We start from the raw sequence: 13,455 nt of genomic DNA on the forward strand, positions 1-13,455 counted from the left end.
GCCGGGGGGGGGGGGGGGGGGGGGGGGGAGTGCCAAGGCCAACGGGTGGTGCAGGTGGAGTAGAGCTGAGACTGGAGACTCTGTGGGAAGAAGTTAAGGTGTTCTGGTTCTATGTCAGGGTGCAGGATTCAGGTGCGTTCCAGGAGAGCGGGCATGGGATCGAGGGGGTAGGCTGCTCCTGCAGCCCATTTGGGAGGCGAGATAGTGAGGGACGTGCTACACCTACAGCAGCTCGGCATGGACAGAGGAAGCCCTGAGGCTGGTGGGCTGGGCAGGGCCTAGCAATTAGAGGGACTGGAACTTCAAGTCTTTGCTTGCCCTTAGTGTATCTTTTTCTTTTTTGTTCATCCTCACCCAAGGATCAAATTTTCCATTGATTTTTAGAGAGTGTGGAAGGGAGGAGGACAGAGAAAGAGAAACATCGATGTGAGAGAGAGACATTAATTGGTTGACTCCCGCATGAGCCCCAACCAGGGCCAGGGATCAAGCCTGCAACTAGGTACGAGCCCTTGACTAGAATCGTACCCAGGACCCTTCAGTCTGCAGGCCAATGCTCTATCCACTGAGCCAAAACGGCTAGGTCTGCCCTTAGTATACCTTTTTCTTTTTTAATTTTTAAAATATATTTTTATTGATTTCAGAGAGGATGGAAGGAGAGATAGAAACATCAATGATGAGAGAGAATCATGGATCAGCTGCTTCCTGCACGCCCCACACTGGGGATCAAGCCCACAACCCAGGCATGTGCCCTGACCAGGAATCAAACTGTGACCTGGTTCATTGGTCAATGCTCAACCACTGAGCCATGCCGGCCAGGCTGCCCTTAGTCTATCTTGAGGTTCTTTGAAAACTGGCTGGTTAAAGCATCTGGTCCCAAAACCCCACCTGCCAGCTGCAGGCTGTGCAGGGAGTGTAGCTGCTGCATCCACTCAGGGTTCTCCCAGCGCTGATGAGGCCTGTACCGTGAGGCCCAAGAGTGGGGACTGGCCTGGCCAGCCCTCGGGCTGAGCTTCTCAGACCCCCCGGTAGAAGGGCAGGCCAACGTGAGTCAGCAGAGCTGGTGTCTCAGGAGAGTAGCCTTGTTGGGATTACGCTTCTCTGGCCAGGGTCCAGGTATCACTGCCCCTAGCCAGGCAGGGCCAAGGGAATTTGGACAAATGTCTTCTTGGGCCCAGGGTGTCAATTTGCTGAAGTAGCCTGGACTGAGGGGCCAGAAAGATCCCAAAGGAGGGGTGCTATCAGCAGGCACCTCCTTCTGCACTGTCTGTCTCCCCACTGAGTCATGGGGTGAGGCTCACCCAGCATCCTATGCACACTGCTAGCTGCTCAGAGCCAACCTTCTGGCTTGGCCAATAGACACTGAGTGGGTAGAGGCAGATGGGGGAACCCTGGGCCTGGGTAGAGATGACCATGCCCAGGGAGGACCGGCCATTTGGGGTTTCCTTTGCCAACCCCAAAGCTGCTGCTGGTCGCCAAACAAGAGGAGGCCAGCTGCAAGCACTTGCCGTGCCTTTTCACTGGTTCTCCCTAGCTGGTCAGGCCCTCTGGCTTCATGGAGGCCCCACCTGGGGCCTTGTGGGTGCAGGTGTGTAGGAAGTGGGTCTGGACTGTGAATGAGTACAGGGGTGCTCAGGAAGGCAGCTGCATCATCCTTGCAGCACTGGCTGTGCCCTGGGTAGGGAGGGCCAGTCACTGTCTGTCTGTCCCACAGGGGATGGAGCATGTGTCTTGCTGCGAGCACTGGAGCCCCTGGGGGGCCTGGAGACCATGCGGCAGCTTCGCAGTACCTCCCGGAAAGGCAGTACCGGCCGGGCCCTCAAAGACCGTGAGCTCTGCAGTGGCCCCTCCAAGCTCTGTCAGGCCCTGGCCATCGACAAGAGCTTTGACCAACGAGACCTCACCACGGACAAGGCTGTGTGGCTAGAGCACAGCCCCCCGGGGCCCAGGGAGCCAGCGGTGGTGGCAGCAGCCCGAGTGGGCATCGGCAACGCAGGAGAGTGGGCCCAGAAGCCCCTGCGCTTCTATGTCCAGGGCAGCCCCTGGGTCAGTGTGGTGGACAGAGGAGCTGAGCAGGACACACAGGTCTAAGCAAGGGCCTGCTAAGGACAGGCTTTTTAATTGTTTAAAAACCAAATAAATGCTTTATTTCTACAAAACGTGTCACTTGTGTCTCAGCCAGAGCCCCCTCAATGATCAGTTCCTCCTCCAGGATGTGGCTGTCAGGGGCTACGTGTGCAGCGGGCACCTCGAGCCAGGTCCAGCATGGGCACTGCCTTCCTCAGGCCCGATGGAGGCCCACTGCACCCCACCCTTGTGAGGGAGGACTGGGAACGCCAGCGCAGACACCCCAACGGGGAGCCAAGTAAGCATCATGGACGAGCCCAGGCCCTCAGGCCTCAGGTGGCAAAGGGGAGTGGATGGCTAAGGCATGAGCCTCCTGGTGGCTGTGGCGAGGGCCGGGCCAGGAAGGCCCACAGCAAGCTGAGAAGAAGGGGCAGTGCAGGGCCACACAGGATAGGCCAGACACTGGGCCCTCCGTCTTGGAAGGGCAGCAGTGGAAGGGGCCGGGGAACATGGGAAGGATTGGGAGGGAGGTCAGAGAAACATGTGGCCCAAATCTGTGTGGGAAGCATGCAGGCCTCACTCAGAGCACGAGTCCTGGACGGCTCCCCAGCTCAGAGCCTCACCTTCTCAGCTCAGGCACTGACCTGTTTTGGGGACTAGATAAGTGAGGATGCAGAGGGTAGCAGCCCTAGGAGGCAGCTGACGCAGGTGAAGTCGGGTCTCAGGGCTAAAAGGACTCAGGCCAGGTTGGGAGGGAGTCCTAGGGTGGGGAGATGCGGGTGCCCCCATGCACTGCAGCTGCCTGCCTCTGCAACCTCGGCCAGGCTCACGTTAGCAGGGCCTGGAAGACGGCAATGACTGGGTCCTCGTGGGTGGTCACCACCAGCACGCTGCGGAACTTGTCGAAGAGCATGAGCAGCTGCGAGCGCCTGGTGTTCTCATTGTACATGATCTCCTCCAGGTGGTGGCGGCCACGGAAGTACTGCAGCAGCCTGGAGGGGAGGGTGGCACAAGCCCAGGCTGGCCTCTGTTCCAACAGCCAACTGAGCGGCCACAGGCCAAAACAGAGCTGGTGAGGGCGTCTCAGAGGCCCAGGAGGCAGCTGCCCATGCCCACCCCCAACCCCCAACAGGAGCAGGCAAGTGTCCTGGGCCTGCTGCCCACCATGGTTCTCTGAAGTGGGTCTGTGAGAACACATTCCTGTTCAAACCCCAGAGCCCACTTGAGCCCGAGGGTCGCACCACCCTCAGCATTCTGACATGGGAGGGGCAGCGCAGGGGGACAGGTCTGGGAGGCTTCTCTTTTTCACTCTGCTTGGCAGCGAGTCCCGTGTGGCTCTGGATCCAAATGGGGTCACTGCTCTAGGGGGTGTCTCGGCCTGGGAATGCACAGAGGCCTGGACCAGCTGCTTGAAAGAGCTGCCCGGCATGTGGTTCTTCACTGGGGGCTCAGTCCCTGACAGTCTGACCTCCTCCAGAAAACCATCGTCTACAGTGCCCCAAACTGGGTGGGTGTGACCAAGTCTGTGTCACCTATGATGTGGGGATCTGGATCCCCCACCCCCAGGCTAAGTCCTGGGAAAAATCACTGCCAAGCCCATGGGGATGAGAACTTGCTGCTGCTTCCCAGGAAGTGACAAACCCCAGGAAGTCCTGGAGAGACTCCTGAAGACAGAGGTACAGACGGTGTCTCGGCAGCAGACTGAACTCACGCCTGGCATGCACAGGTAGCGGCAGGGACACCCCAGTGTATGGGACTTCCCCTCAACCGGTGAGTGCTACTTGTCGTCAATGGATTTACGTTGCGGGTTGTTGGGTACAGCCCCATCCACTTCCTGTCCTGACCCTAGACTTGGGCCTAGCCCCACCTGTCTCCCTGCTCCCACCTGGCAAACATGCGGAGGTCCTCGGGGTTCTGGGCTGCAGGCACACTGAGGATGGCTGCCCGCTCGTGCTCGGACAGGCTGGCCAGCAGGTTCTCCGTCATCCTCTTGTTCAGCGGGGAGTCTCCACTGGGGAGAAGCTCTGCGCTGGAGTTGTCCATGCTGGGGCTGGTGAGCGTCATGTCGTCACTGCTGGCTACGGGTGGGCACGGGTCAGAGAGCAGTCCACCCCCAAGGACATCCCTCCCACCCAACATGCATGAGGGGCTGGACAGGTCTTCGCCCTGAACCTGAAGCCGGAGGCCAAGCCTCAGCCTGGGGAGGCACCTCCCGCAAAGCCTTCCAGCCCCTCTTCTTCCCCAAGCCCAGGGACTTGGGCTTGGCAATGGCTGCTGCCTTTGGGGGCACACTATGGCCACACGGCTCTTTCAAGAAGGGACCATGGCAGCCACTGTCTCTCATAGGCCCTGGGGCAGAGGTTTCAATTGTCCTCCCAGTGATGGGTGACATGGCAGGCCGGGGGCAGGCTACTCCTGGCTTGAGCAAGCCCTGCTCAAGAGCCCAAAGATACAGCCTCCTCAGAGCCAGAGGTGCAGGAAAGTGGGGAGACAGATCTCCTGCCCTCCTCTAGGAAGGCTGCGTGAGGACCCAGCTGCCCGCATGAGGCAGTGTGTGCATGGGTGGCCACGTGAAGTCCCTCGGCCATTCGCAGCAGCGCCCTTGATGTACCTCTTGGCCACCACTCCCAAGTGTTCCCCAGGTGCTCGACCACCCCCCCTGCCCCCGACCACCACCAGATTGATGCCCTGGGAAGGGATTCCTACTTGGGGAGCCAAAGCTGAGGGCATTGGGTGTGCTGAGGCTGCGGCCGCTGACCCTGGTAGTGAAGGGGACCTCATCCTCGCGCAGGCGGGGCTCGTCCTGGCTGGGTGAGGCCATCAGGCACACGTAGGTGTGCAGCTGGACCAGGAGCCTGTGCTGCAGCATCCACACCACCATCTGAATGAGCTGGGTCTGCGGGACAGCAGTGTGAGGCCTGGGGCACTGGGGGAGGCTGACCCCCACCACCACCCTGTTCCCTTCCTGATCGGATTGGGGAGCCACGGCCTAAGACACGACCCCCACAAGTCACCCTGGAGATCAGGGGGTGCATAAGCTCCAGGGGCCCACAGGAAGGAGCTCTTAGCTAACCCCAGGGAAGGCAGCGAGGCTAACATAAGCTCCAGGGGCCCTGAGGAAGGAGCTCTTAGCTACTGGGAGCTCTTAGCTAACCCCAGGGAAGGCAGCGAGGCTAAGAGAGCAGCGAGGCCATATTTGCACTTGCTCCCACCACACACCTGGGCTGCCCTAGTGTCAGGCCTTTCTTGCCCAGAGCTGAGGAGCAGGGCCTGTGACATGGAGGCCCATGTGCCCTCCCAGCTCAGAGCTACCCCTCTGCTACCCTGTCTCCTCCAGGCCACTGGGCCCTGCCACGCAAACCCCACCAAACAGAGCTGGGCCTGTGGGACCCCTTCCCTGTGACATTGCAGAAAGAAGCTGTAGGAAGCTGCCCGGAGAGCAGGAAGTCCTCTCCTCAGCTCCACACAAAAGCCTTCCCAGGGACAGGGACCTATGCTGAGCTGTACGGTGCCCAGGGCACGGCATCCACCCCTCTCCCGCAGGCTAGCACCTACGTAGGAGCGTGAGGAGCCCTGTGTGGGCAGAGCTCCAGCACAGGTGAGCAAGAAAATGCTCCCAGATGGTGTCCATGTTCTCAGACACACATCCACTTGCTCATCTTTGGGGGTCCCCTCCTGGGAGGGGCTGGCTGACCAGGCATGGAAATAGGGGTGTACCATGGATGTGAATGACCTGGTAAAACCAAATAAAACTGAAAAGAATTGTAAACTAAATTTGAAATTAAATTAAGAAATAAAACAGAGGCTCCAAAGCGCTGAAGAGCATATTCCAGGCCTAAAGCTGGAGGGGTGAGAGGCAGGCAGCCTTACCCCACACCCAGCTCTATCTGGGCCCCATGACAAGGCATGAGGCTGCCCCGCAGGCCTGGCCTGAAAAACCCACCCACTTTCCAGACCAGCAGGAAGTCTCTGCTGGAGAGGGGGAGGGTGCAGATGCAAGATGTGTCTTTCTTTCAGCTGCCATGACCTGGCACAGCTCCTGGAGCCCAGAGGCTCCATGAAAGACGGCATTTAGAGCTCTGTCTCACTCGGCATCTAAATGCACTGAGGAGCCAGGATCGCCTTCTCATTCACAACTTCACAAAGGGAAGGGCCTGCTTCTAAAAACTGGTTTTGTCTAACAGATCTGCTGCTTATTAAAGCAAATACTTCATTTTTGAGAACACCTGGCCCCATCTCTGACACCTGTTCCATCCGGCCCTGCCCTGGGTCCCTGCCCAGAGCCCCAGGTGTTCAGTGAAGGGAGATTCAGGCCACACTCAACCTGCCAGACATAGATGGAGCTCCCCCGTTCACTCCACATGCCTCACACCTCCTAGGGCCCCACCCACCACTCGCCCGGACCCAGCTCACCAGGTGGTTCTATCCTAGGCCTATCCTCTCCAGGTCGTCTTGGATGCCACTCTGGGTACCAGTGAGCCTAGACCCAGTGACCACCTGGACCACGACGGAAGGGAAAAGGAGGGCGGGCCCAGGCTCAGTGACAACAAAACCACCTCAGCATCTTCCATCTGTGGGACCCAGGCCCAGAAAGGGGCACCAGGGGGCTCTGTCCCCCCAGGAAGGATTAGCTCTCTCCTGACTGGGCCTCTTACTGGGGTTTTAACACTAATAACAACCCACTGCAGCCAGGGTGGGCTCCGTGGGGGCATGGAAGGGGGAGGGAGTTGTGACTGCCTAAGTGCTGGGTCACTGGTGAAGCACCTACAGGTGCCTGGCTGGGAGCCACCTTTCTGTTACCCTGGTAGGGCCTGCACCACCTACACAAGGCCCCTCCCATCCCCTGAACCACAGCTCAGGGTGCAGCACGCTGAGGGCCCCGAAACCAGGAACCAATGCTGGGCGGGTGGTTCCTGGGCTCCCAGCTCCTGTGACTCACCTCTTGCACAGGGGGGGCCAGGGGGTTCCTAAATTCTGACAAGGAGACGGGCAAGGAGAACTTAGCAAGGACAGACGGCAGGTCATGAGACGGGAACTGGTGGGAGAACTGCTCAGCCAGTGGCGAGTACCTGGAGACAGTGAGACAAGTGTGTCCTGAGCTCAGCGACCTCCCATCATAATTCACAGCACTTGGGCCCTTGCCATGAGCCTGTGGGTAGGTGAGATTGGGTGCAATGGCACAGTGGGGGGGAGAGGATGGGTGCAATGGCACAGTGCGGAGGTGAGGATGGGCGTAGTGGCACAGTGGGGGGGAGAGGATGGGTGCAATGGCACAGTGCGGAGGTGAGGATGGGCGTAGTGGCACAGTGGGGGGGAGAGGATGGGTGCAATGGCACAGTGCGGAGGTGAGGATGGGCGTAGTGGCACAGTGGGGGGGAGAGGATGGGTGCAATGGCACAGTGCGGAGGTGAGGATGGGCGTAGTGGCACAGTGGGGGGGAGAGGATGGGTGCAATGGCACAGTGCGGAGGTGAGGATGGGCGTAGTGGCACAGTGGGGGGGAGAGGATGGGTGCAATGGCACAGTGCGGAGGTGAGGATGGGCGTAGTGGCACAGTGGGGGGGAGAGGATGGGTGCAATGGCACAGTGCGGAGGTGAGGATGGGCGTAGTGGCACAGTGGGGGGGAGAGGATGGGTGCAATGGCACAGTGCGGAGGTGAGGATGGGCGTAGTGGCACAGTGGGGGGGAGAGGATGGGTGCAATGGCACAGTGCGGAGGTGAGGATGGGCGTAGTGGCACAGTGGGGGGGAGAGGATGGGTGCAATGGCACAGTGCGGAGGTGAGGATGGGCGTAGTGGCACAGTGGGGGGGAGAGGATGGGTGCAATGGCACAGTGCGGAGGTGAGGATGGGCGTAGTGGCACAGTGGGGGGGAGAGGATGGGTGCAATGGCACAGTGCGGAGGTGAGGATGGGCGTAGTGGCACAGTGGGGGGGAGAGGATGGGTGCAATGGCACAGTGCGGAGGTGAGGATGGGCGTAGTGGCACAGTGGGGGGGAGAGGATGGGTGCAATGGCACAGTGCGGAGGTGAGGATGGGCGTAGTGGCACAGTGGGGGGGAGAGGATGGGTGCAATGGCACAGTGCGGAGGTGAGGATGGGCGTAGTGGCACAGTGGGGGGGAGAGGATGGGTGCAATGGCACAGTGCGGAGGTGAGGATGGGCGTAGTGGCACAGTGGGGGGGAGAGGATGGGTGCAATGGCACAGTGCGGAGGTGAGGATGGGCGTAGTGGCACAGTGGGGGGGAGAGGATGGGTGCAATGGCACAGTGCGGAGGTGAGGATGGGCGTAGTGGCACAGTGGGGGGGAGAGGATGGGTGCAATGGCACAGTGCGGAGGTGAGGATGGGCGTAGTGGCACAGTGGGGGGGAGAGGATGGGTGCAATGGCACAGTGCGGAGGTGAGGATGGGCGTAGTGGCACAGTGGGGGGGAGAGGATGGGTGCAATGGCACAGTGCGGAGGTGAGGATGGGCGTAGTGGCACAGTGGGGGGGAGAGGATGGGTGCAATGGCACAGTGCGGAGGTGAGGATGGGCGTAGTGGCACAGTGGGGGGGAGAGGATGGGTGCAATGGCACAGTGGGGAGGTGAGATTGGGCGCAGTGGCACAGTTGGGAGGTCAGGGTGGGTACAATGAGGACAGAGCCCAGCTGCTTTCCTTCAAGGGGTGGCAGAAGCCATGGGCACTGGCCACCCCACAGCCCCTCTCAGCTCCGGAATAAAGGCCAAGGTTCCTGACCACCCCTCAGGCACCCCATACGGAGCTCACTGACTGTAGACATCGCAGGCGCAGGCCCTTCCTGAAGGCTGCAGGTGCCAGAGGCGCACAGGCCCATGTGGTGCTGGGCCAGGCCAGAATCAGAACCTGGGCACAGCAGAGGCCAGGCATCTGGTCCGAGGGAAGTCCTGCCTAACCTGGAGAGACCCCCTGGAAGGGCCTGCCAGCCACACCCCCTTCCCATTCAAACCCTGGGCCCTGGCAGCCAGAGGTACTCACAGACACACGCTGGCGTTGGGAGAGAGCATGTAGACGTTGTTCTCACACAGCGGGTAGATGATGATGGCCTTGCCCCAGTACACCAGGTGGGCTGCAAGCTGGAAAACCTGCGGGCAGAGGGGCTGGCAGCACAGTGCCTGGGAGGCTGGCCCACTGGGCTTCTCTCTGACTCCCCAACCTCCCGCAGGGGGCTGGGCACAGCAGCACACACAGCGTTTTCTATGTTCAGAGCAACAGCCTTTTGACACTGGTCCCTGTGCGGTTTGGGACTGTCATTTCCTTTTAGGGCCCCGCACTGTCCTGGCTGGCACAGGGACATTGGGGACACCCAGGATCACGGGGTAAGCTCAGCTGAGCAAGGGGCTTGGCTGGACACCCTGGCAGAGGCAGGTCCCCCACCCCCACCAGGACTCCAGCAAGGGGATGGGTTTCCACGTGACAATGGATGTGGGGTCACCAGACATGCCCTCCACCCCGTGCACTCATCCCCGTGTGGCTCAGCATCCTGGAGGACATCCCACCGCCTGCTCTCCTGGACTCCTGGACATCAGGATGGGCCACCGACAGACCGATGCCCGACGTCCCTCCAGCCTCACAGGGAGGCCCGGTCTGAGAACAGGGCACTGCCTCACTTGGTGGACAGACAGACACTGGGCACATCTGAGCTACATCAGCCTCGGTGAGCGCTGTCCCAGGCAGGCCTGCTGCCTCTACCATCACTAAGTGCCTCCACGGGTGAGTCACCCTGCCTGCATGCAATGCCTGCGATGCCAAGGACGCCTCTACCCAGCTCATTCGGCACATGGGACCTCCAGTGGCACCACCAACTTGAACACAACAGACATTTCCGTTCCATCACTGACCCTCTTCTCTCATCCCAAGCCCCACTGACACTTACTCTAAAGCAAGGACACGCCCACTCTCCTCCATCTCCCGCGTCTCCCAGTCAGAGCACCACTCCGGAGTCCGGAGTCCACCACCACTAGCACACGCCTGGAGTCAGGTGCTGGCAGGGCAGCCCCCTCCGACTCTCGGGAAGAATCTGCTCTTCGCCTCTGCTGGCCGCAGCGTTCCTTGGCATGTGGCCTCATCACGGTCACATCCCCACCTCCTCTTCTGGAGTCAAATTTCCCTCTGCCTCCCGCTTACAAGGGCCCTTGTGATGACACTGGGCCCACCCAGATAATACGGGACCACTGCCCCACCTCCAGATCCTTAATCACACCTGCAGAGTCCCACACAGGTCCTGGGGGTTAGGAGGTGGAGGTCTATGGGCATTGTTTAGGCAATCACAAGTAATGTACAGTGTGATCCAAATGTTGTTATTCAAAGATAATGCGTTAACCTATGAGAAAAACCCGGAGGAATCCACAGCAGTTATGTTTGGGATATGGGATGGTGTGGACTTTCTCTTTTTTGGGTCTGTAAATTGTGTCCTATTTGAACTTTTGTAAGAAAGAACATATTAATTCCATCATGAGGGAAACAACCCCATTTACTTGTAGATGAGTGACATTCACACATAACTCAGACACGGGCTCTCCACTGGGCCACCTGCTGTGGGCAGCAGAGCTTGGTGAGGTCCACCACCAGGGCTGGGCCTCGGGGAGCTTCTGGACAACCACACCAGCCAGGAAACAGCAGTTCCTCCCCATGCAAGGCCGGGGCAGGGAAGCAAAGGAGACATCATCAAAGCTTTGTCTTTGTCCAAAGAGACTGAGAGCAAGCGTGAGGCACGGCGTACAGACAGACTTCATGTTGGGCAGCCTCAGTGGACAGAAGGCCAGCTTCTTTCGAAGTTTGAAATGGCAGCTGCAAAGACTCACAGATATCTGCCACTGGCCAGCACTGGTCAGAACACAAGCTCTGCAGCACATAGAGAACAGTGAGCGCATTTAAGGTTCTGTGTTTCGTGTCTGCTGTGAAGGCAAGCAGGACGCGGTCCTCAATAGAGCCCCTATGAAACACCAGGCAGAACCCAATAAACATTCTCACAGGGGCCGACAGAAGCCATGGGGTACAGATGATGGAAGGCTTGTTCTGGATGACAGAATCCAAAATGACTGCTTTGGGAAAAAACAGCCCGAGTCCTTGTTCGACAAGCTCCCCTCAGGAGCCCAGGTGGGCCAGCCTCTCGCCTGTGCTCCTCCTCAGCCTGAGAGAACTGCCGCCCAGTGGCCATCGCAGGAACTACACGTCCCTGGGACAGGCCCTGCTGCCCTCTGGTGGCCACACGGTGCTCACAGTCACCGGAACCAGAGGAGCCCCTGCCCTTGGCCTGCAATTTCTTCCTGTGCTTTTCCTTGGAAGCCCCGACCCCTGTCCAGGCTCCAACCAGATCCACCGCCAGGGCTGAGGGGCCTCCATCCAATCTGAAAGGGCATCCCACAAGCACATGGTTCAGCCCTGCAGGGGAGTGGTCAAGGCCATGTGGGCAGGCCCATGTTGTGTCCTGCTCTCACTTCCCCTACTTTGAGGTTGCAGTACTGCTTTCTCATGTGGCCACATGCTGTGTACCTCTGCTCCAGCCCTACAAGCCACCCTGTCCTGGCACCTTCCCAGCACCGCAGGGCCTCACTTCTCTCTGCTGCAGCCTCACCACCCTCAAAGGAAGAGGAAGTCAGCCCTGAATCCAGACCTGACTCAGATTTCAGAGCCTCCAGCCAACCCCGGAGCCACTGTCACTGGCTCTTATCTGGATGGAGGCAGCCTGCTTTCCTGACACCCCAGCCCCTCCCGCCTTCAAACAAGGGCCCTCTGCTCTGCTGTACCCAGACCCTTCTCCCACCTATCCTTCCCTACCCAGGGAGTCTCCCCCAGGGGCTAGGGCAATACCTGCAGCAAGGCCAGGTCTGCATCCTGGGCCAGCTGCTGCAGGTTCTTCACGGCAGACGTGGTCTTGATCACACGCACCAGGGCCGGGGAGCAGTCGAGTGGGAGCTCACCCAGCAGGGACTTCTCGTCACTGAGCAGCAGCAGGGCATGGTACGGGCTGTGGAGCAGTCAGGTCAGCAGGACATGTGAGACACAGGTCCCCTGCCCCAGGCCTGCACCTGGAACACAGAGGTGCAGCTGGGGCCCCAGGCACTGAACCTCAGAAAGGAGAGACCACAGGAGGAATTAGAGACAAGGGCAGTGGTAAGTCCAAGGGCCTTTAAACATCTGCAAGGATTACTGTCACTCACAGAAAGAAAGAAAAAACTGCAACAAAACTGAAGGTCTGCCCAGCAAGTGTGGCTCAGTTGACTGAGTGTCGCCCCACGCACCAATCAGGTTTGATTCCCAATCAGGGCACAGGCCCCTGTTGCGGGCTCAATCCCCAGTAGGGGGCGTGCAGGAGGTGGTAGATAGATGTTTCTCTCTCCCTCTCCCTTCCTCTCTCTATGAAATCAATAAAAACATATTTAAAAACAAAAACAAAAAACAGGAAGGTCTGACAACCAGACTCCATCTCCCACTTCTGGGATTGCCTTGCAAACATTTGTGATTGAAAAAAAATAAATGAATCTTTCCTAAAGAAGAGTCCCAAATATGGGAAAAGTAAAATCGCTGCTGCGACTATGAATAGAACTACATAAAAATATGCTGAGCACGGAAACCAGGAGGAAAGATATTAACTTGGAGTACAGACTGGGGGAGGGAGAGAGAATGAGGCAGTGTTTTGCTTTCTTTCACCTTCACATTTTCTGCAATGTGCCCAGATTTCTTTTTTTAGTTAAAGAATATTTAAGGAAACTGAGGACTTGGTTGGGGGCTGGGACAGGAGGAGATTGGGCTCAGCTCTTTCCTTGCAGGAAATCTATTAAATTAAGAAACAGATCCCACAAGTTCAAATTCAAATGTAAGAGGAACCGGTGAGCAACACCTTGACGACAATATCCCCCCAATGGTACGTCTGTTCCCCAGGATGCTCAGTACCCAGGACGCAGGTGAGGACCTCAGCACGGAGCCCCACCCACCCAGGCAGTGCCCAGACGGCCCAGGGAAAACCTGGAGCTGGTCCTTTCTATACAAAACCAGACACAAAAACATGTGTTTTTACTTCTATAAACAGGAGAGCCTGATCTGCCAATTTCTGTGGCAGGAAGAAAAGAACTTTTGGAACAAAGTAATTGGTGAAACCTCAGGCAGCAGAGAAGGGGCCCCGAAGGGAGTGTGCATGGGCTGGCACTCACCGAATGGCCTTCAGGCTCCGCTCGATGGCTTCAGGGGGGATGAGGCTCGCAGCAGCGTAGTGGATCTTGTGGGGCAGGCAGAAGCTCACCTCCAGCCAGCTGTTGATGTGCAGCCGCACCACGCCAGACGTACACAAGCTGCAGACAGCAGGCTCCATTTCTGTCGGTGCCATCGCCCATTCACACAGCAACCGCTACCCAGACACACACATCACACAACA

General features: G+C 58.6%; 2 protein-coding genes across 7 annotated transcripts in view; one reads left to right on the forward strand and one right to left on the reverse strand.

Annotated features, from left to right (window-relative positions):
- MPG (N-methylpurine DNA glycosylase) overlaps positions 1-2,151 on the forward strand; it is a 12,996-nt gene extending 10,845 nt beyond the window's left edge. The window contains exon 4 of the mRNA XM_014542956.1: positions 1,712-2,151. Coding sequence (XP_014398442.1) covers positions 1,712-2,088 — 377 coding nt within the window. The 3' untranslated portion in view covers positions 2,089-2,151. The remainder of the gene's footprint in view (positions 1-1,711) is intronic.
- NPRL3 (NPR3-like, GATOR1 complex subunit) overlaps positions 2,084-13,455 on the reverse strand; it is a 40,547-nt gene continuing 29,175 nt past the window's right edge. For all 6 annotated transcript variants that reach the window (XM_005870340.2, XM_005870339.2, XM_005870338.2 and 3 more), the window contains 7 exons: positions 13,235-13,372; positions 11,895-12,051; positions 9,060-9,166; positions 7,004-7,133; positions 4,771-4,960; positions 3,950-4,142; positions 2,084-3,056 (listed from right to left, as the gene is read on the reverse strand). In XM_005870340.2, the coding sequence (XP_005870402.1) occupies positions 2,891-3,056; positions 3,950-4,142; positions 4,771-4,960; positions 7,004-7,133; positions 9,060-9,166; positions 11,895-12,051; positions 13,235-13,372 (1,081 nt within the window). In that variant the 3' untranslated portion in view covers positions 2,084-2,890. The remainder of the gene's footprint in view (positions 3,057-3,949; positions 4,143-4,770; positions 4,961-7,003; positions 7,134-9,059; positions 9,167-11,894; positions 12,052-13,234; positions 13,373-13,455) is intronic.

Source organism: Myotis brandtii, unplaced genomic scaffold (genome assembly GCF_000412655.1).
Source record: "Myotis brandtii unplaced genomic scaffold, ASM41265v1 scaffold317, whole genome shotgun sequence".
Taxonomy (NCBI): Eukaryota; Metazoa; Chordata; class Mammalia; order Chiroptera; family Vespertilionidae; genus Myotis; species Myotis brandtii.